The 20,582-nt window shown below is 43.2% G+C and overlaps 1 protein-coding gene across 4 annotated transcripts in view; it reads left to right on the top strand.

The window, feature by feature from the left end:
* numbl (NUMB like endocytic adaptor protein) overlaps positions 1-20,582 on the top strand; it is a 40,519-nt gene that overhangs the window by 7,822 nt on the left and 12,115 nt on the right. The window contains exon 1 of one of the 4 annotated variants that reach the window (XM_023961510.2): positions 8,654-8,908. The exons of 2 other annotated variants lie outside the window; for them this stretch is intronic. In XM_023961510.2, the coding sequence (XP_023817278.1) occupies positions 8,877-8,908 (32 nt within the window). In that variant the 5' untranslated portion in view covers positions 8,654-8,876. Of the gene's footprint in view, positions 1-8,653; positions 8,909-18,910; positions 19,110-20,582 lie in introns of those variants that run through there. One more of the 4 variants, XM_023961509.2, reaches the window with a different exon arrangement.

Raw genomic sequence — 20,582 nt, 5'->3', positions numbered from 1 at the left:
TTACAGCCATCTGGAAAATGATTTGTTGGAAAAGCAAGTCTATGGTGCTGTTATGGGAGCTGCCCCCCACTCCCCAACACAAACCTCCCTCTTGTTAATCTGTGAGGGCTGCCTGGTCCGTCTGGACTTCCTGCGTTTCCATCATCTCCATCCTCTGATGTTCATTCTGCTCCACCCGTTCTTCTGCTTTTGCTCCTCATTCTGGAAAGCCCTTTCCCTTTACTCATCTTGTGAACAGTTTTGGTGAACGATCTGCTGGGTTCCTGCTCACCAGAGGCGTTTTTTGACGGACGGACATGTGGTCGGCAGAGCGCCTGTTTCTGCATGCTGGCGCGTCTGCGCCGTGTACCACCCCCTGATCCTTGTACGACCTTTATGATGATGAGAGTGAGGATGCTCACATGGACCTATCTTGTGATGGCATTATCCTTCACATTCCCATGATGCATCAGTCTGCAGCACTCACACCTTCCATGCTCGGGTTACTCTGCACACCCCCTCCCCTCCACCTATGTTTCCCTTTACACTCGTCCATGACTGTACAGACCAAAGAAATAAAGTTTGGAGATTTATTCAGCCCCTCAGTGTTTCCTACTTCCCACGAGGATTGTTGTGTCTTTCTTAATTTATTTTGTATTGGTTGTGATAAAAGTTGGACAGATAGTTTGCCCTTAAAGAAGACCTTAAAGTAAAAATGAAAGCATCCATTATTAGGTTGAAAAACTAGAACATTATGAAATCCTGAACATGGAGGTCTTGGAGTTCACTCCTCATCATCATCAGTTGGTCATCGGGTCTTTTTAGGAGTTCCTGGTTGAACACTCCTCCAAAGATGATGAAGGCTGCATGAATGTTGTCACTGGCAGATGTTTGGGGAGCAGAGGAGGTGAAGCTCCTTTTGTCCTTCTTTCCAGGTGTCACGTGGCAAACTATTCTGCTCTCCTAATTCAAACTAGGCTGGATTCTATCAAAATTCTGGTTCTTTATTGAGATTTTTTTTGATTTATACTGAGGTCTCAGCTTTAGTAAAAACGAAAAAATAAAGCCTTTTTCTGAATGAATAGACTGATCCTTGCTATTTATGAGGATCATCAAAAGAGCCTGCAGGTAAAATTAGGCCTCCTCTTTCTCCACAGGGAGTCTCTGCCCCCTGCAGCATCTGTCTTTATGTTTCATTGGAATCGTGTGCTGTGAGGATGTAAACACGTGAATCTGGATTTGAAAAACACCAATTAGTGTGTGATATTTAAGGCCTGAGTGGAAATACAATAACACAATTCCTGGGAGATCTGCGGCTTCTTCGGCAGGACTTCAACTCCTCCTGCGCCCGAGGAGGAGCCTGTATTCGATGATCTCGTTCTCCATGGAGTCGCTTCCTGTCTAACTCCTTGTTCTCTGGAGGTGCAGCAGATTCAGATCTCCCATAGATGGTGAATCTGGAGGGGAGCTTGAACTTCTGCAGGGATGCTGCACTTATGTGCTGCTGGGCTCTATGGAGATCATGGAGAGGAGGCAGGAAACGAGGAGGTGCTCAGCTGAGTCACATGCTTCGTTCAGGGTCATGGAAGAAGAATTAGGACCGAAAGATCGTGTTCATAACTTCATCTGTAAATGTGATCTACATTTTTGGTTATAAAACATGAACACAAACGAAACCAGTTTCACATCATAAAAGGGAATATGCACAAGTCTGTGTGTGTGTGTGGACAAGTCTGTGTTTTTGTATGTTTGGGGGGTTGCAATCTTCGGCTCGCTTCGGCTTGTGTAGTTTTAAATCTTTGCAGCTTTTGTTCTCCAGGACGGTCCTCCTCCCACTGACAGATGGTCGTGTGCGGTTTGTGTTCTTGCAGTTGCTGTGGATCCATGTTTTTGGGGGAGGGGAGGCGGGGCTCCATGAGGAGGTGCTGGAGAACTCAGGAGGTCAAGAAGGCACAGCTGGTGAGACCCTCACCCTAACCAGCTGCTGCTTTAAAACCTCAGCATCCTGCCCCCCCCCCCCCCCCCCCCCCCCCCCCCCAAAATCTATCCGAGACAGCCCCTCCCAGCTGACCTCCCCCAAAAAGCAAATATGCATGCTCTGGACCGACAGACTCCGCCCTGCTGGGGCTGTCATCTGACGGGGGGGGTCTACCCGGTCCAGGACCAGAACAGACTTCCAGAATAAACATTCAGTCCTAAAGCCTGGATCCCTCTGTTCACCAACCTACATGTCGCTCTTTGACCTGCGTGAGGCTTGAACAGTATTTGCAGTTCCTCAGAGCATCATTAGGGTTTGCAGATGAAGCACAGCAGACCCTGACAGCTGCGCAGACGCAGACACAGCAGTGTTACAGCTCTGCGCCCAACCATGCTGGGAGACCCATTTAATGCATTAGTGTGGTGGCAAAGCGGGGGACGTGTGAGGTGCTGCCCCCATACTGTGACTCCCCACCCGGTCTGTCCCGGCCCACAGGATGGCTCGGGTAACAAACACAATGCACAGGTGATGAGTGGAAACCTGACCTTTCCTGTATTACCTTTCACACCAGCGGGGGCGCTCTAACGGGCTTGGCTGAAGCTTCTGCTCTCAGATGATACTTCCTTCAAGTTCAGATCTGACCTCTGGGCCACCCAGGCGGTGCTGCTGCTGGGGTACCGCGCCCCCCCCCCCCCCCCCCCACCATTGTTCACTTGATGACAAGCCCCACGTGCCCCTCCATTCAGCATCCTGGCGGGGGGTAGGCGGGCCTTTTGTCTGGCTGCCATTGTCCCAGACACACGCTTCCATTTGACGGACACACGTGCTGACAAAAGAGAAAGAGCCTGGGGGGAGGGGCCATCATTGTTTGCGGCGGCGGCGGCGGTGGCAGTGAAAAGACACGCTGGCCATCTGTGGTGGGTGTCAGTAATCTGCTAGGGGGTGGGCACACTTCAGCCTCTGGAAGAATTCCTGGCTGTAGTGGAGCCATGCTTTACCGGGAGCTTGTTGCGGTTGTCGGGGGCTTTCTGGTGCTTCAGGGGGGGCTGGGTCCTTTTTTAGGTCTGGAGAGAGATGGGGGGTGTCTGTCGTGTCCCTGCTTCTCATCTCTGTGTCAAAGTGACCATTGTGGAGAGTCTGTTCTCCAGCAGCAGACTCAAACACTCGTCCCGTTGTCTTTGTCCTCCACTTCGCCTCGGAGGATCGACCCCCCCCACTTCCTGGTCAAATCTGAAAACCCAAATTCTTGACATGGATGCTTCCACCCACATTTCTGCTGAGTTTGGACCACGTTTTCTCATTTTATCACCTGACCCCCCCCCCCACTAGCAGAGAAACTTAACTAAAACGGTTCCCCCTGACGCCATGCATCTGTGCTTTTAAACCCATTTCCTCTCACAGTCTTTTGCTGCCCTGCCAGGGCTTTTAGTGGCGGTCAATAAGAGCTCGCCGCTCTGTGAAGGTCACTCTGCTTCAGCTCTCCACTGAAGGTGTACGGACCTCTGGGAGATGGACCAAGCAAGGCCCTGCTCCTGCAAAGATCCCAGCTAGTTCTGTTTCCAGATGGAGGACGGCTGCCACTTCAGAGAACAGGAGAGGATGGTCCAGAAAATTCTGCAAAGATGAATTCCGGGGACGGATTTAAGACAGAGCAACGGAGAAACCTTCGCTGAAGATTTATTTATAACCAGCTACAGTTTCACATTCTGTCTGAAGGACTTCAAAACAAAAGCAGCATTTTGAAGGTATTTTGAACAGATGTGACAGCTTAAAAAGTCTGGTTAACTGCAGGCCAAAGTAACTTTTTCATTTTTGGACTGCAAAAATGATTTAGAGGACAGAGGCTGTATGTAAGATTTTAGGCTCTTACTTTTACCCGTGCAGACATAACCATCCATGATTGCAGAGTGCAGTATTCTGACAGTCAACACATTTAACCTGATTCAAACTGCTCCTGACTGGAGAAGACCGGAGTTGTTAGTGAAATCACCTGGATCATAACAGACATGCAACTGCCAACATGGGAGGGATACTCCTTTCGTCCAGTAGTGGCGCTGCTGCACTGCCCGTACTCTCTTATCTGGTGCATATTTTACCAATAGGGAATCTATATTTCCTGCTGAAGTCCTCATAATTCATTATTATGATCCAAACTTTTTATCTTTATTTATTTTAGTTTAAATGCAGAACTTGGATACAAAAAATAGAGTTTTGCTCATAGAATTTATTCTGAAAATCCGTGAAACCAGAGACTCAAAACCATTTTTTCCATTGGGTGTCTTCCAACTCGTATATAAATAATTTTCAGAAGTCAACATTTGCAGATGAATTGTCATGATTTGTCTTGATGACTCCTCAATCGCATGTTCTAGACTGAGCTGAACCAAACCATTTAGAACCAGTCATTTAGAGCTTTCATGAATAAACTCAACTGAATTCAACATTTTGTAGTCTATTCATTTTAAATATGACTAATGTCAGATTTAGAATTCCCTGAGCACACAGAAGGCCCCAGCTGTAGGAGATCTTCACGACTTGAAACACCCCACCCCAAAAAACAGGTGGAGTTCACATTATGGGACTTTAATGGAAACATCTGGATGTGCGTTGTTCCTTTGTGGTCCACAGCCTCAGCATAACCTTCAGTGGGAAGGTCAGAGCGAGGGGAGCTAGGATTCTCTGATGGTTCCTTAATGTTCTTGACTTCATGATAGCTCCATCCTAGTGTCGGACTGAGGCAGTGCGCTGTGAAATTGCCTCCACGTGTTTCCTCCCTTGTTCTGTGTCGTAACAAAGTAAATCCCTGAACCTGCCCCTGATAGATTGTTTCCTGGGAAAGTATGCAGACGCTCTGTGTAACAGCAGAGCTAAGGATCAGCAGAATGACTATTCTGTTTTCAGCATTTCCATCACAGCTCCTTCACTTGCTTGACCTTGTGGTAAGCAGGGGTGGAGGAGTGAGGTGGTGGTGGTGGGGGGGTCTATCTTCACAATGCTGTCTGTGTGTCTCCTCTCAACCTCATCTGATCTCTGCAGAGAAATTGGTGTTTTTTTCTGCTTCCCCACATCCTCTTTCTGTTTCTTTTCAAAAAGCAGAGAAAAACGCCTGGCAATGGTTGCTATGGGATCTTGTTGCCATGCAGCACCGAGATTTTCCTCTTGTGTGTCTACTGCAGTGTGACAGAGTTGGAGTTGGATGCAGTTTGGGAATATTACAAGACATGGCGAATTCCTGAGCGGGCTGTTTCTGAAAGACTGGAAGACTACTGAAAAACTGAACACAGACTACTGTAGTACATGTGTGTTGTAAGCCCCTCAAAGGCACATTCAAACACATCAATGCGAGTGTGTGATCTCAGGTGATGGACGGACGATGATGGTAGAGTCTCGGGGACAGTGGATGGAAGAAGTAGAGGGAGGAACAGATCCAGCAACCTGTTAGAATGAGACTGTGGACTGATATTTTTGAGTATCTGTTGGTCTGCAGACAACAGAATGAGGAACTATGATGGAATATAAATCTTAATGATCTTCTAAGCAGCAAATCTAGACAAATTAAGATGTTTTACACGAACAGGTTGTTGGATTTAGGATCAGCAGCAGCTCTCAATGCTGAAATCTTCTTAGAGATCATGAAAAAGCAAAATCACTGACAGTTCCTGAACAGAAAACAGGGAAGACCAATTTTATTATATGCGGTCTCATTATTTAGTGTTTCTGTGTGTGCGCAGGAGTGTGTATGCGTCTTTATAGGTGTGTTAGTGTGTGTGTAAACTGCCCTCTGTTTATTAATCTGTCAACAGGACACACTTCAGTTTAAGCCAATTAGAGCTGCTGTACAGGTATGAAGTAGGTTGAGGTGAGACGCTGCACCAATGCCAGCAGGAACATAATCAACCTCATTGTGTTTGTGTGTAAAATGTGCTTACTGTTAATCTGATCATTCTGACATTCTGTTTTTTTTACTAAAATAACTCCAGAGTAGCCCCGCAGAGTAAATCACAAATTGATCGTTATCACAATATCAAGATGTGCAATACGCATATCGCAAAAATCTGGGAAAATTGTGATAAATGGTTACCTTAAATATGATAAAACAATTTTATGGCAATTAGAAGTTTTCAATGAGTCAAATAAATCCCATTTGGAGTGTAATTTAAGGTATAATGACTCTTATTTAAACTAAACAGTTTGTTTAATTTGTTCATTTGTTTATGTATAGCAAGTTATATCGTCATCGCAAAATTAATCTATAATATCGCAAATCGCAAGTTTTCCTCATATCGGGCAGCATTAGTCCAGAAACAATTATTTTCAACTGTTTGAAATCAATGTGACAAACTCACCTGCAAATGCACACACACACCCGCACACACAGGCACACACCTGTACATACACACACCCACCCGCACACACAGAAACACACCTCCACACACAGATAAAAACACACCTCCTGACTGATACACACCTGCATACAGACACATACACGCATTCACAGACAAACGCACTCACAAACACACACCCAAGCAAGCATACATGCATACACAGGTTTATAAAAGCTGAAAAAAACTCTTCAGGCTTTGTAGTTTTTTCTCTGATCGTTTCTGAACGTTCTTTTTGTTTTTACTTTTATATTTTTAGATCCTATTGTCTTGAACGTCACTCTCTGAACATCTCTCTGCAAAAGTATTACAGAGTAAAAATGGATGAGGACAATTCAAACCTAAAGATTTGCTCTATGGAAAAGAAAGAATGAGCTCCAATTGAGGACACTAATGAATCGTCCTAATGCTAATCTCAGTTTATATCACCTGTAATCTGAGTTTTCACATATAATCTCAGATGGTCTGTAGAGTCACTATTTTACAGAGTCAAAAGTTCTCCAGTATTTTTAAGTTAGGCCAGCATCACCCTAATGCTAATGGGTGTAACTTCCATTAGCATTACAAAAACTCCATGATACACTTTCCACACAGAAAATAGTATGTTCCATTTTCAACAAGGCTCAAGAAAACACCTGCACACACCTGCGGTCGCTGCAACATCCAGCTGCCCCTCTCTACAACCCTCTACAGGTCTGAGCTACCTAAAAACCACTAGCAACCCCGATACGTGGGTACATGTGACGAAGGCTTCAGCTGCATTCTTTTGGAAGGGCCAAATGCTGGATGAGAAGGGCAAAAACCCTCTTTTTAAGTATTGAACTCTTAACCTCTAAGAAGTAAGAGAATGTGATCAGAAAGATGAGATAATAAAGCAGATAAATGAATGTGCTGGATGGGCTCACCTGATTTAGAGATGGATGTTAGATATGAATCTGTGACCATGAAATAGGAGACTTTTTGATCCATACAGTCTCCTTTGTTCTTGACCTCTGGCTCTGGGTGTTGTACTAAAAACAGCTTAAAGGATTAAAAAAAAGATGGAATTCAGGGAATGTGGGAGAAAAAGAGACTCTGAGATGAAATATCTCCACCCTTTTCCTCTAATGCCTAATTGCTTGTAGTTTTAAAGAAGTGTTAAAAAAAATTCAGACTCATCTGAGGGTCACACTTCCCCTGAAATTCTGTTGTCTTTGGTCATGTCCAACAAGTAGCAGAATGTCTGAATCATATACTCTTTGCCTTTTGGCTGCTGCCTTTAGGGGGCGCCACATCCACCTCCATCTAACCCTCTCCTCCGTGCCCTCCTCGCTCACGATAACCCTATTCATGTCCTTTTTTACATCCTTGAACGTCCTCTTTGGTCTTCCTCAAGGCCCATTTCCTGGTATCTCCAACCTCAGCATTATTTTACCAACATCATCACTGTTTTGATGTCTATACATTATCATATTTTATACATAATTCTATTATAATATAATATAATATAATATAATATAATATAATATAATATAATATAATATAATATAATATAATATAATATAATATAATATAATATAATATAATATAATATAATATAATATAATATGGACAAAGAGGGCTACATGGGAAATGATCCGTCCATCCGTCCATCCGTCCATCCATCCATCCATTAAGCAAAACCATCTTTTCATCTTAGAGAATTCATGTGTTTCATGGACCTGCCTGACCTGTACAACCTTTAAAGTTGAAGATTTTCCTCACATCGCCGCTAATAAATGCTGGTTTCAGCTGTCCTACCAACAGTGTATTTCCAGGCAGATTCCTCCTGACTTCTTTGAGTACTTCCTAAAACCACATTTACTCATAGTCTGATTCCTCAACATCTCCTCTTAAAGTTCAAGCTTTTTCAGATCAGCTTTTCCCACTGAGTCAGTCAAGAGCTACAAGCTACACTCCCATGTGATATAGTCTTCTGTGGAAATAGCCTTCAGGTCCATCACAGTGCAGCTGTGACCTGATACTCTGAAGCCTCCAACCATGGAGGCTGAGCACATGCAAACATGGCAGCAGATTGGGTTCCAGTTCTCTTGGTGAAGCCAGCCTCCATTTCTGCCCTCATTCCCCACTTTCAGCAGCAGAGCCCCCAACCCCCAGGTTGCAGCTCTCACTTCCTGCCCTCTCCTCCAGTGCACTCTTGACTAGCATGCCCATCACAGATGGGGAGCAAAGAGAATTGTGTCACCACCCGCCACCACCCTCTCAGTCAGCCCTCCCCTTTCCTCTCTCTGTCCTCCACCCCTTTCTTTCCTAGCTCTCAGCATTTGGAGCAGCAAATCTCCATTTCTCTTTATTTTTAGCTCTGCTGCAAGAATGCATGTTTGTGTGCTGTGTTCGGGAGCATCTCCGTGTGTGTTTGCATTTGTCTCGGCTCCATTTCCACGTTAATCCCTTCAGAGGAGGTGTGGTTTCTCTGCCTCCTCTTCTCCCCCCGTGCTGCTATTGCTTTGTGAGGGCGTCCTGTTGCTGCAGTCGCATCTGCCGCTGCTCTGGGTTTGATGAGCGAGATGGGGGAAGCCATGGAGTTGAGGTGAGTCAGCTGAGCGCTGTTTGTGCTCTCCGAAGGTGGTGTGTCATTGAGCTTTGAGGTGTATTTTTGTGTCATTTGTTGCCATGGAGATCAGCACCTTTTTCTTAACTTCACCTCAGGGCATGTCTGCTGGAAAAAAAAAGACCTGCTGCTTTGCAATGAAAGCATCTGACTTTGCTGCAGTTTTGGTTGAGCTGTCGGCCACAGTCGCTGCCAAACTGATGATGAGTCCATCGGCGGGGCTCATAGCAGTTAATAGCCTTAGCAGATGCATCAGACCCCCATGCCCATATGGAGCAGATTAAACCTACTAAATTGAAACTAACGCCCAACCTGGTTTTCTCCCTGATGGCTGAACATGTTTTCTGTGTGTGTGTGTGTGTGTGTGTGTTCACATGTGTGGGCAGAAACGCACACTATACCAGGAATCCAAAAGTTTGTGCACCTTTTACTGACAGGATTTGTCTCTCTGAATATCTAAAGGGCTGATTTCCTGCAGAAATACATTTTCAATCTGAGTAGTGGTTGGTATGAAGATAATTTAGACCAGCTCTATGGTGAATGCTCATTAGCGTCCTCTTTGGACGTTTCATGGAGTTCCTCTCCATGGAGCCAAGTGGTCTGTGAAGCTGGACTAGAGATTTATTAGGAGTTTTCTCTGGAAAGATTCAGTAAAGTTGTGGATCTTTGATGTGATGCTAGAAAGGTTTGATGATTTTCTTTTTTTTTTTTGGTCTGCAAGTAATCAGTACTGATCTCTGCTCAGGATTATATTTTACTTTCGTAATCTGTTTTTTGCAATAGTGTGGTGTTTGCTTCCTCTGTGTAATGGAAGACCTTTCTTTTCTCTCACAGTAAAGTTCTCATTTTCTGGTTTTAGTCTGAGACCAGGTGAGGAGAAGGTCTCCATTGTGGAGAGATAATACATCTATTTTAGTCATGATTACAAAAGGTAGAGCTGTCAATAAAGGTTGTTTGAAGACGCATGGCAATGTAAACAAATGATTGTGTTATTAGAGGCTGAGGTTTGGGTTAGTGATGCTGCAGATGTTCTTCTCTCGACTGTCTTGTGTGAAACTTGCATAAGAGTGAAGCTCTTTGTTTTGGTTCTGATGTTTATGATGGAATTATGATGGAATTATGAACACAATTCCATCAATTCTGGGTCTTTCTGTTCTTGTAGAATGAATGACTTGTGCTTTTTTTGGTAAATTCCTCAGTGCTTTAAAGGAAGTCACAGAGCCGGTCTTCTCCAGCATCGCCTCTACTTTCAGGACGCCACGTGAACGTCCTTCTGAGAGCGGGTTTTATTTAAATACTCTCTTTAGTTTCTTCAGTGAAAGTCCTGAATGTTTGCAGTCTACACAAACAGAGAAACATCTGCTCTGACACAAAGTGGCTCCTCCACAGCATGGTGACTGAACTTCCAGGCTTTGGTAAGCTGAACGGGAGGGGCAGCTTGGCTAACATTCCCTGCTGCTTTCAGCACTTCCTCTCTTTTTCCGACTCATTTTCTCTCAGTTCCTTTGATTAGATAATGGAAAGGGCCAGATCTCATGTGTGAAAGATAAAAGGAACAATGCTCAAGGGTGGAGAAAGACTGAGGCCAGGATGACGACGGAAATGAGGAATATCTCAAAAATGACAAAACAGTCTCATTGGAAGACTTGAAAGTGAAATGTGGGGGAGTTTGAAAGAGTTAGAGGAGCATGTGTGATTAAAAAGTCAGGCTGCATTCATTTTATTTGTGTTAGAAATATGAATTTCCTCTCAGAACATTTACAAAAGGGGCCAGCCAAGTCACGTAGGCTCACTTGGCCTTGTGCTCGGACAAAGAAGCAAGAAACAAAACTTTAGGGTGGAGTTCTCTAGAAATGAGAACATTTCAGTGTTTCGCTGGACACACTGAATGACTAAGAGCTGTTTTTGTAGTTGAACATTCGAGTTCCTCATGCTGGGAAAGTGTCTCCTGCCTGAAATGTACCCTTCTTGACCTGAGATTTTCATCTCTTTATGCTTTTAGTCTTTTCCTTCGTATCAGAGTGTCACATGTTGCAGTCCGGCCGCCGGTTGAAACTATTGGGAAGAAATATAGAGTGGGAGCCTGTAGTTTGATGCTGGAGCATATTGACTGGACTGCTCCACTTCACGCCTGGCTGAACCGTGTTTAGATTAGCCCCCTGTACAAACACACATCCTCCTTTTATGGCCTGTGTTAAACCGGAATGTACCTCAGTGGTGTGTGTTTTCAGGGTGTCCACAGACGTACATGGAGGAGGTCTGGAGGTACCAGTTCCAGGAGCAACAAGTGATGAAATGATCGGGATTCAAAACCTACTCAGAATATCACATAACTGGCTTCAGTTCATGGATGACAAACTTTTATGCTCACTGAGGGACATTAAATGTATTTTTAAACAGGAAAACAAAAAGAGGGCGGGGCCACAGTGTGGTGATAAGACTTCAGTTGTGGGAGCTTACTGTATGTCCCCTGGAGCTAAACACAAACATCATCAGAGCTACATGTGCAAGGTTAAATCCTATTAACAGTCATGGTGGAAGTGATGAGGAGTAACAGGATTGTTCCTCTGAAATGCCCTTTCTCTGGGGAATCAGAGAGGTAAAGCTTCGATTTGCTCTCCTGCTCCTGATCAACATTTACTTTGAAAAGTCAAGAGGAAGTTTGGTGTGAAGCTGTGTGTGTGTGTTTAAATGCAAAGAACAATCAGAGGACAGGCAGTGCTGTTGACTTGATGGGAAGCCCACTACAGACACTTCATTTTATATTGATCATGTTTTTTTTGTCCTGTGGAAAAAGTTTAAATTGCAATAGAAAGCTCTGAATAGAAAGGAAAAGTACCTGATTATTAGGATTTATTTCAGGATTAATGTTAAATCATTTGCTGGTTTAGTTAAATATCAGGTTGAATTCATGGCAGGTTTGCTAGAAAATATCTATTACATTGAATTAGTCCGGCCCTCGAATTTTACAACTGTGGATTAAATTCTATATTTGAGTAGACGCTCTTGTCCTAACACATCTATATTCTTGTGGGCGTGGCCTCAGCCTCATATTGTAAATGATCAGACACTGCACTGTTATCCCAAAGCCCTGCTGGTTTTGTGAGGGTTTGGTGATGAACCAAACAAAATTATAAAAAAAAACATGCTGGTGAAATCCAGGAACAATCAGACCAGATGGTTCTGCAATATTTGTACTGCAATTCCATTGAATTCAAGTTGGAATATTTACTTTCAGTTTTGTTTAAACTGGAAGGACAAAGGTTCACCTCAGTGGTCATAACAATGTTGTTTGGTAAATATGGAGTCCGGTTTACATCATAGGCTGCTTTTTTTTTAGCCCCTCCCCAAAGCCTGGGTATCTTTCTGCTCAGGTTTGACTTTATCAGGATGACCCAGTGAGCCAATGTGAGCTGTTTACTGCAGGCAGGTTTTTTAAAGTGAAAATGTCAGAGCTAATCCAGGATGAGAAGGATGAGTCACCTCTTCCTGTGTTCATGAGATCACTGTCACCATGACAGCTTGTCCTCCTCCTTTTATTCCCCCCTCAGTGTGACCTGCTGCAAAGCCTCCCTCTGCACGAGTCGCTGTGGGATACGTGGTCACATAAGATGACCACTAACCTGTCATTCTCTGTCATGCATGAACTGACTAGACAGTAGGCCTGCACAATAAATCGCAAATGTATCGTTATCCCGATATCAAGTGCAATATGCATGTCGCAAAATCGGTGTAAATTGTGATAAATGGTTACCTTAAATGTGCTAGAACAATCATATGGCAGCTTGAAGTCTTTAACGAATCAAATAAATCCCATGATGCATTTGACCAAACGATGGAACAACGATGGCACAACGATTGCAAGTTATATCGTCATCACAATTTTGATCCCTAATTTCGCAAACCGTGAGTTTTCCTCATATCGTGCAGCCCTACCAGACAGCCTTCTCTAATACTCAAAAGCGCCTGAAAGGCTGTGTTGGTTGATTGGGTTTGTAGAGCGGTCATGTTTGTGTGTCTAATGAATGAGTTTTATCAAACACTCACACAAATACACATACGAGTCAGTGCTGCCATCTTTTAGTTCACCCACAACCATCTCTAGGGTTGATAGTGATTGGCCAGAAAAAGAGAAAATATCCAGTGAGCGGCAGTTCTGTGGACGGAAATGCCTTGTTGATGTCAGAAGAGAACACCCAGACTGGTCACTAGTAGATAGAAAGACAACAGTAGGCAACCATGAGTTCACAGTGTAGCTTCTCTATTTGTGTTGTGTTTCTGTTCTCAAAAGGTTTATATGATATTTTTTCTAAGGTAATTGACCTGTCATGAGGCTTTATCTTTAGCTGTTTGGCTTCGTCTTTTCTGTCAGTTGTGTTCATACTCATCCATACACACCTCTCCACACAGCACTGCAGTGAATCAGGCCATCCTGTTCTGGGTCAGTGTTCAGTTTGAACACAAGTGCGCTGTGTTGCACGCTTTTATTTTCTAATCACACACATGCACACCAACTGTCACTGTGTGTGTTTCAGAGCGAAGAAGAAAGACAAGTTTGGAAGACTGCGGCAGCGTTCTTATGTAGGTCACATTATGTCAGCTGAAGTCCGCAGGGCAGATAAAGTGGGTCAGTCATTTGTGTGTCTGTATGTACACACACTTTTAAACAACATTTACACTGTCTGTTGAAATGTTGCTGGGTTGGTGTTATCCACCTCACTGGTACTGTACATATGAGGTAATGTATACATGTGTGTCAGCATCTTTCTTACTTTGTATTTTAAAATTCCTTGTCTTTGTCACATGAAACCACTGAAAGGACATAAGAAGTGATGGAATTCAGGGTTGATTGTAGTGTCTTTGTTTATGTACTTAATATAATTTGATATGGCTTTAGTTATTGGTTGTCCCAAATGATCATTGCATATTAATGAATTTGGCATAAAGCTATGAATAAAACAACAATTTTATTTCAAATCAACCACAAGGGAGCAGTGAGGCCCAATCCAATTCTTTTGTATTCTGGTCCCAATTTTGATAAATACAGATGGTAGAGTCAAGAAGGATTTCCCACCTAAAAGCCAGATCAATCATGTGACTCAAGAACAAAACCATCATCCCAGATTAGTATTTTTCCGGATGGAGAACAGTCATCATCGGTGCTTCTGCCCTTCAGGGTGGAAGGTGTGTTCCTCAGCAGAGAAAAGGAAAGACAGGAGTGAAGACTTTAGAGTAGAACTTTGAATGTAGAAACTTTGACAGGAAAACTAGACATGGTGGACATGATGGACAGTAGAAAGGTGGATCTCCTGTAGGTTAATATACTGTTGATGCGCTGTGACATCATGTTTATTTTGACTGAACCATGCAACTATGCAGCCTCACCTCATTCATCACGGGCAACCAAGGCCATCTCCAACAGATTACTGCATCTATTACAGCATGGGTCTCCAAAGAGATGGAGGCACTCACACGCCTTCAAGCTCTAAAGGTGTTTTACGTTCCAACATGTTCCTGATTTAAAATCTGCTTAAGATTAGAACCTGCTATTAAATCTGATTGAGTTTTTTTTCTGGTAATAGATTTTATAAGCAGTTGTTGGCTCCAGTCTGCGCTGGGATGTTCTGGTGACAGACCTGTGACCTCACAACCTTTTCCTGGATGAAGCTCTAATGGAAAAAAGACTCATGGATTGTTTGCAATCTCCATGTTCCCGTTAGTAGTTCACTGATTTCTTGCCGATAGTTTCAATTGAGATAGTTTGGAAAAGAATTTCCACTTGTATAAATGAGTGATACTGAATGTCTCCAATGGCTCGGTACCTGGGGTCCATGCAGACATTCTGGATGGTTTTCTTTCTAAATGATCTAAAATCTGAAGCAAAAATACTCCCAGGAAATTTGGCAAAAATGTCTTTCCCAAAAGACAGCACTTGGATTTGGAGCAGGTGAAGGCGACTTCAGCTCAGTGACTGGCTTTGACCTCACAAACTCTCATTTGGACATCTGCTTCCACTTCTGTGGGCCGCTTTTCCTCACTGGAGCTCCATAAACATGCGGCTTACCGTAATGTGAGGTAAGGTGACTCATTCTGGATGTGTGCATGAGGGAAATTCCTCCTCCTTCATTCCTGGTGCATTGTGGGCATGCAGATGTGAGGGGGGTATGCTCCATTTTTCCAGGCACGCTGTAGCTGTGCTGATGCTGAACAGGGAACATCTGGATGGGGTGTTACAGAGGTTCTGGTCCAAAAATAACAGAGTCTCATTTAGCGTCCACTGACCACAGATGGACACACAGCTTTCTGAATACAAAAGTAACATTTCAAATTTTCAATGTTGAAGTTTTTCGACTTTATAGTAACTTAAAAGACCTTTTCAATAAACACGATGTACATACTTTGTTGAAGCAGATCTCCCTACACTTAACGGTTATAATCACTTTCCTCTTGTCTTCATCAGTGGCTGTCATAGCTTTGCGTGGTCTGGATCAGATTGGGAACAAATGATGGCATCTTTGGTGAACAGATCTGAATCATATAACATCATAAGCCGTCCTCCTCGCTGTCTCTTCTGCAATAATAGGTCTCAGATGGGTGGAAGATGTGGTAAGGAAACCAGTGAGTATTGTGGCATCAGGTCCTATCAGTGCAGTCTGCCCTCTATGTGTGACTCTGTGCTTTCACTGGGAATAGTGCAACAGATTTAGAGATTTATTGAGTTGTTTTGAATCCTCGACTGTCTGTTTTCTGCCAGACCCCCCGCTCTGTCTGTCTCTAGTCTGTTTTTTATTCATGCAGATGTTGTGCGGGGTCACAGCTATGCAAGGCCTTCTCATGCCCCCGCTCTAATGATCCTCCCAGTATTTAGAGGCAGATTTTAGGTCTGAGGTTTATAAAAAGTGAGTTTGTATTCTCCCTGCAGTCTGCATTTGTTTTTTTAATTAGATTTTTGTTGTGTGCTGTGATGGACTAACAAACTGACCTGGGTGTACTCTGCCTTTGCCTGACAGTGGGATAGGCTCCAGCAACCCCATGACTGTGAAATGGATTAAACTGGTTTAGAAAATGGACAGATGGATTTTTGTTGGCTTAGACTTTTCCATAAAAGTCTGAACATGCTTCTTATATGTGAAATAAGAAATCAAATGTCTTTAAGTCTACATTGCAAAAAGCTCCCCGCTTTGAGCATTTTCTCGTTTACTTTAAGAAATATACGGTACTCATTAATAAAGCACAAGTAGTCCTGGCAACATGTGAGAATGGATCATGATGAATACACTTTTAATATGTACTAAATAAATACAAATCATGAAAAAAAAATTTAAACCTACCTAGTAAATCTGAAATTGGCAGCCTTATGATGAAGTTTTTCAGAGAGACTGAAAGGTCAACCTTATAATTCACTCCCCTAAACCTGCTGATTTAGCTGAGGTTAAACAACCAGAACCTCTGACTGTTGTATTTAGTCTTGAAAGCTCAATTGATAAAGCACCAAAGTAGCAGACGGAAGACAGGGTTTGATTCCAAAGTTAACATAATGAGCATTCACGTTACTGAGTGACGATGAAACACAACATGCCGGATCAGATTACCCCATGCACTGTGGAACCAAAGCACCTTGGGAAGAAATCACCTGCTGAAACAAGACACAAATGGAAGAAATGTGAGGAGGTTCTGTTGGAATGCTACTACTAAAGTATTCCTGCTCAGAATGATTAGATTAAAAGAATGTGGAGTCAATTAATTCTTCAAAAATCACAATTCAGGCTTACTGCAAAGCAACAAGTAGCTCAACGTTTCAATGTTCACAAATGATAAATGCTAATGTAGCAAGATATTTAAGAGAACAAAAATATAAACCCAACGCTTATGTTTTTGCTCCCATTTAAGTTCATGACATGAACTTAAAGATCTAGATTGATCTGATTGAGGTTTTTTCTGGTAATAGATCTTATAAACAGTTGTTGGCTCCAGTCTGCGCTGGGATGTTCTGGTAACAGACCTGTGACCTCACAACCTTTTCATGGATGAAGCTCTAATGGAAAAAAGACTCATGGATTGTTTTGCAATCTCCATGTTCCCATTAGTAGTTCACTGATTTCTTGCCGATAGTTTCAATTGACATAGTTTGGAAAAGAATATCCACTTGTAAAAATGAGTGATACTGAATGTCTCCTAAGAATACCAATGGTTTGGTACCTGGGGTCGATGCAGACATTCTGGACGTTTTTCTTTTTTCACCTGTGTTATTTGTCCATAATATACGCCTGCCCATACCTTAACCCCACCGCCACCATGGGCCACAATTTACAACCTGACCAACTCTATGTGAAGGAGATGTGCATGCGGAAAACAATGCCTAAAACAATCCAGCACATAACTGCAGAGTGTAAGATATTGACAGGGAAAGCAAACATGAAGCGCCACAACCAAGTGTCTGCATGATGCAAATGGTGGTCACACCAGATACTAGCGGTGCCAGTTAGGTTGATATTTCAGAAAATTGTGCATTTTGTGGTACAGCACCAAATTTGGCATGGATATACCCTAGGATGCCCTATTTTAGAAAAGCACATTAGTCATGAGAATAATCCAAAAAGGCAACCAGTTGTAAAAACGCAGCCGTGCTGTCAATTGTTACTGGGTAGCTCGGTTGGTAAGGTGGGAAGCTACCACGCAGGAAACCAGGGTTCGATTCCCGGAGGGGAATGAGCAATGGTACTGGGGGCAATTACCATATCAATGTCGAGCAGTTAACATCACCCAGTGAGGGTCCTTAGGCAAGACCCTTAACGCTACTGCCTCCCGAGCGCGGTTTCGGCTGCAGCTCACCGCTCCCCAAGGGGATGGGTCAAATGCGGAGAAAGAATTTCCCTTCGTGGGATAAAATACAGTGTATAAAAAAAAAAAAAAAAAAAAAAAAAAAAAAAAAAAATATGTCCATTTGTCCCAGTCTCAACAATATGGACTGTTCATGCACAAAATGCAATCTTAAACTTGAGGGGTACCTATAGAACACTATCATATGTACAGTATATTATATGTGATATATATATTTTTACATATTTTCTCATGGCTAAAGTACTTTTCAGATCCTAAGGTACATCTATGCCACATTTGGTGTGTTTACAACAAAATGCACAATTTTCTTAATAACCAGCTCCCCTATACTGACTGGTTTTCTGAGTCTCCAGACCCCTGCAATAAAACAAAATGGCATGTCTCAAAGTGGTCTTCTAATTTGGCTAGTCTAAGGGAACTTCTTGAATCCAGCATATAACTGCAGGTTGTAAGATATTGACAGGGAAAGCAATCATGGAGCGCCACAACCAAGTCTCTGGAATAATATATACAGAAACATGTATGCAGAATATGAACTGGAAACCCCAAGTTCAAAATGGGAACACCTCCTAAAGTGGTAGAGAATGAGAGAGCAAAGATCCTGTGGGACTTCCAGATCCAGACTGACAGGATGGGAATGGCGAACCAACCAGATATTGTAGTGGTGGATAAAGAACAGAGGAAAGCCGTTGTGGTGGATGTGGCAGTTCCAAGTGATTAATAAAAAACATCCACAAGAAGGAACATGAGAGGAGAGAAATGCCAGAGGCTCAGGAAAGAACTGGAGAAAGCCTGGAAGGTGAAGGGGATAGTGGTGCCCGTGGTAATCAGAGCACTCGGGGAAGTAACCCCTAAATTACAAAAGTGGCTACAGGAGATTCCCCTCTTTGGTCTTTTGTAACACAGCAATTAAATGACCACCCTTCTTCCCTCTATTCTGCCTTCTGAGTGGGACATTATGAATCATTTTGCTTTTGCTCTCCCGTCACACACAACTGCAGCAAAAGGACTGGAGTTTGCCAGGTACCAGTCAGCAGGCACTAAACCCAGAAATAACTGGCACAAGTGTTTGAGTGAGTGTGTGTGTGTGTATGTGCCATGGATGAGTAAAGCCACTTGATCTCTTTGCATGCAACCATTCCGGGTTGTGGGAGACGCATGAGGAACAGGAGTGATTATGGGAAGTGATGTGCTCACATACATTAGTATGTAACCCGTGAACAGCATGTGTCGGCGCAGAGTGGAGTGTTGTTCTTCTGAATGAGCAGATCATGACATGTCTTCAGTGTAGCGTTTGTGCCAGAATGCCTATGATGGAAGCCTTCAGAGCTCCTAGAGGGTAAGAAAATGACAAACTTACTATCAGTTCGGATTTTTCAGCAAATAGAACTTCAGTAAAAAGCAAGAGAAAATGTTTTTTTTTTACTTTTTTTGTTATTGTTGCTGTTTTAACACCTTTTCTTGTTCTGAGACCAATGGAGTCAATCTACAATGTGCCTCCTGATTCAGCTCTAAAAAGATCTAACTACAGCTGAAGTCTTTGGGCTTTTTATGTCAAAATTGTGTGAAGGTGGGAGAAGAAAAACAGAAGTTATGGTTTTCTAACAGGTCATAATTTGATAGCATTCAATTACATAAATTATAGTAGAGATCTTAATGGTTTTAATTAGGGAGGAGAAGAACAGATCAGAGAAAAACTGAAATGTTTGTTTGTGTTTGCTTGTGTGTGTCTTTTCTCTGCCTTCATAGACCTTTTCATTTTGCTTTACTCTGAAGAATTGTGAAAGCATGGCGATCCTGTTTGGTGGTCTTGAGAAGGTTTTGCTCCTATCACAGTCCATTAGAGGGTCCTCACAAGTGATGGTTGTGATGGGCTGGCTGGAAAAACCTTTGAGGACTTTCTAACAGGTTACAATGGTAGCCTAAGTGACATGTCAGGATAGGCATGGAAGCTTTTGAGGTAGACCTCAGGCCAGTGGGGGAACATGTGAAGCTCAACTTTATCGTCATATACCTTTAAAAAAGGAAAATATACCTAACAACGTTCATAGAGACATAAAGATTGTACTTGCCTCCCCTCGGTCCTCTTCATTTGTGATAAAAGCTGCAGAAGGTGGTGTCTTCTGCAAACCTCAGGAGTTGGACAAACTGGTGTCCAGATGTAGATGTTCAGGAGGAAAGAAAGCAGCTGCAGCTTGGAAGTCATAGATCTCCGTTCTTGTCCTCAACATTGTGGTTTGGTTCCACCTGCAGCCTGAGTTTGTCTGACACAAGCGGCAGTGGCTGAGGAGATTGTGCAGGTCGGCCAATGCTCGAATGGTCGGCGGTTAGATCTCCTCTCCCCCCAGTCAACTGTCGTCGTGTCCTTGGGCAAGAAACTTCACCCTCCTTGCCTCCAGTGTGGCTCCACTGGTTTGTGAATGCGTATGAATGCCCAGGTGAGGGTCAGAGGGGCCGTAGGCGCTCGTGGAACAGGGACTGGCAGCCACGCCCCAGTCTGTCTGCCCCAGGGCAGCTGTGGTTACATCAGTAGCTTACCATCACCAAGTATGAATGAGGAGTGAATGAATAATGGACACATTGTAAAAGCTTTGAGTGTCTGGAAAAGCACAGATAAATCCAATCCATTATTATTATAATTATTATAAGAGCTTAGTCAGGGTCCAGACTGAAGCCCATAAACAGGAGTTACAGATGATTACTGCACAATCAGCTCAAGCTAATCAATAAAAGCCATCCCACACCACTTTCATGATCTTCTATGAAGCCTTTCATTTGAGTCTTGAGAGAATCTGTCGCTGTTTGGTCGTAT

This window comes from Oryzias latipes, chromosome 13, assembly GCF_053564925.1.
Source record: "Oryzias latipes strain Hd-rR chromosome 13, Olatipes_Hd-rR_3.1".
In the NCBI taxonomy this organism is placed as follows: domain Eukaryota; kingdom Metazoa; phylum Chordata; class Actinopteri; order Beloniformes; family Adrianichthyidae; genus Oryzias; species Oryzias latipes.
The sequence above is the reverse complement of the archived record's forward strand: the minus strand, read 5'-3'. Positions and strand labels throughout refer to the sequence as shown.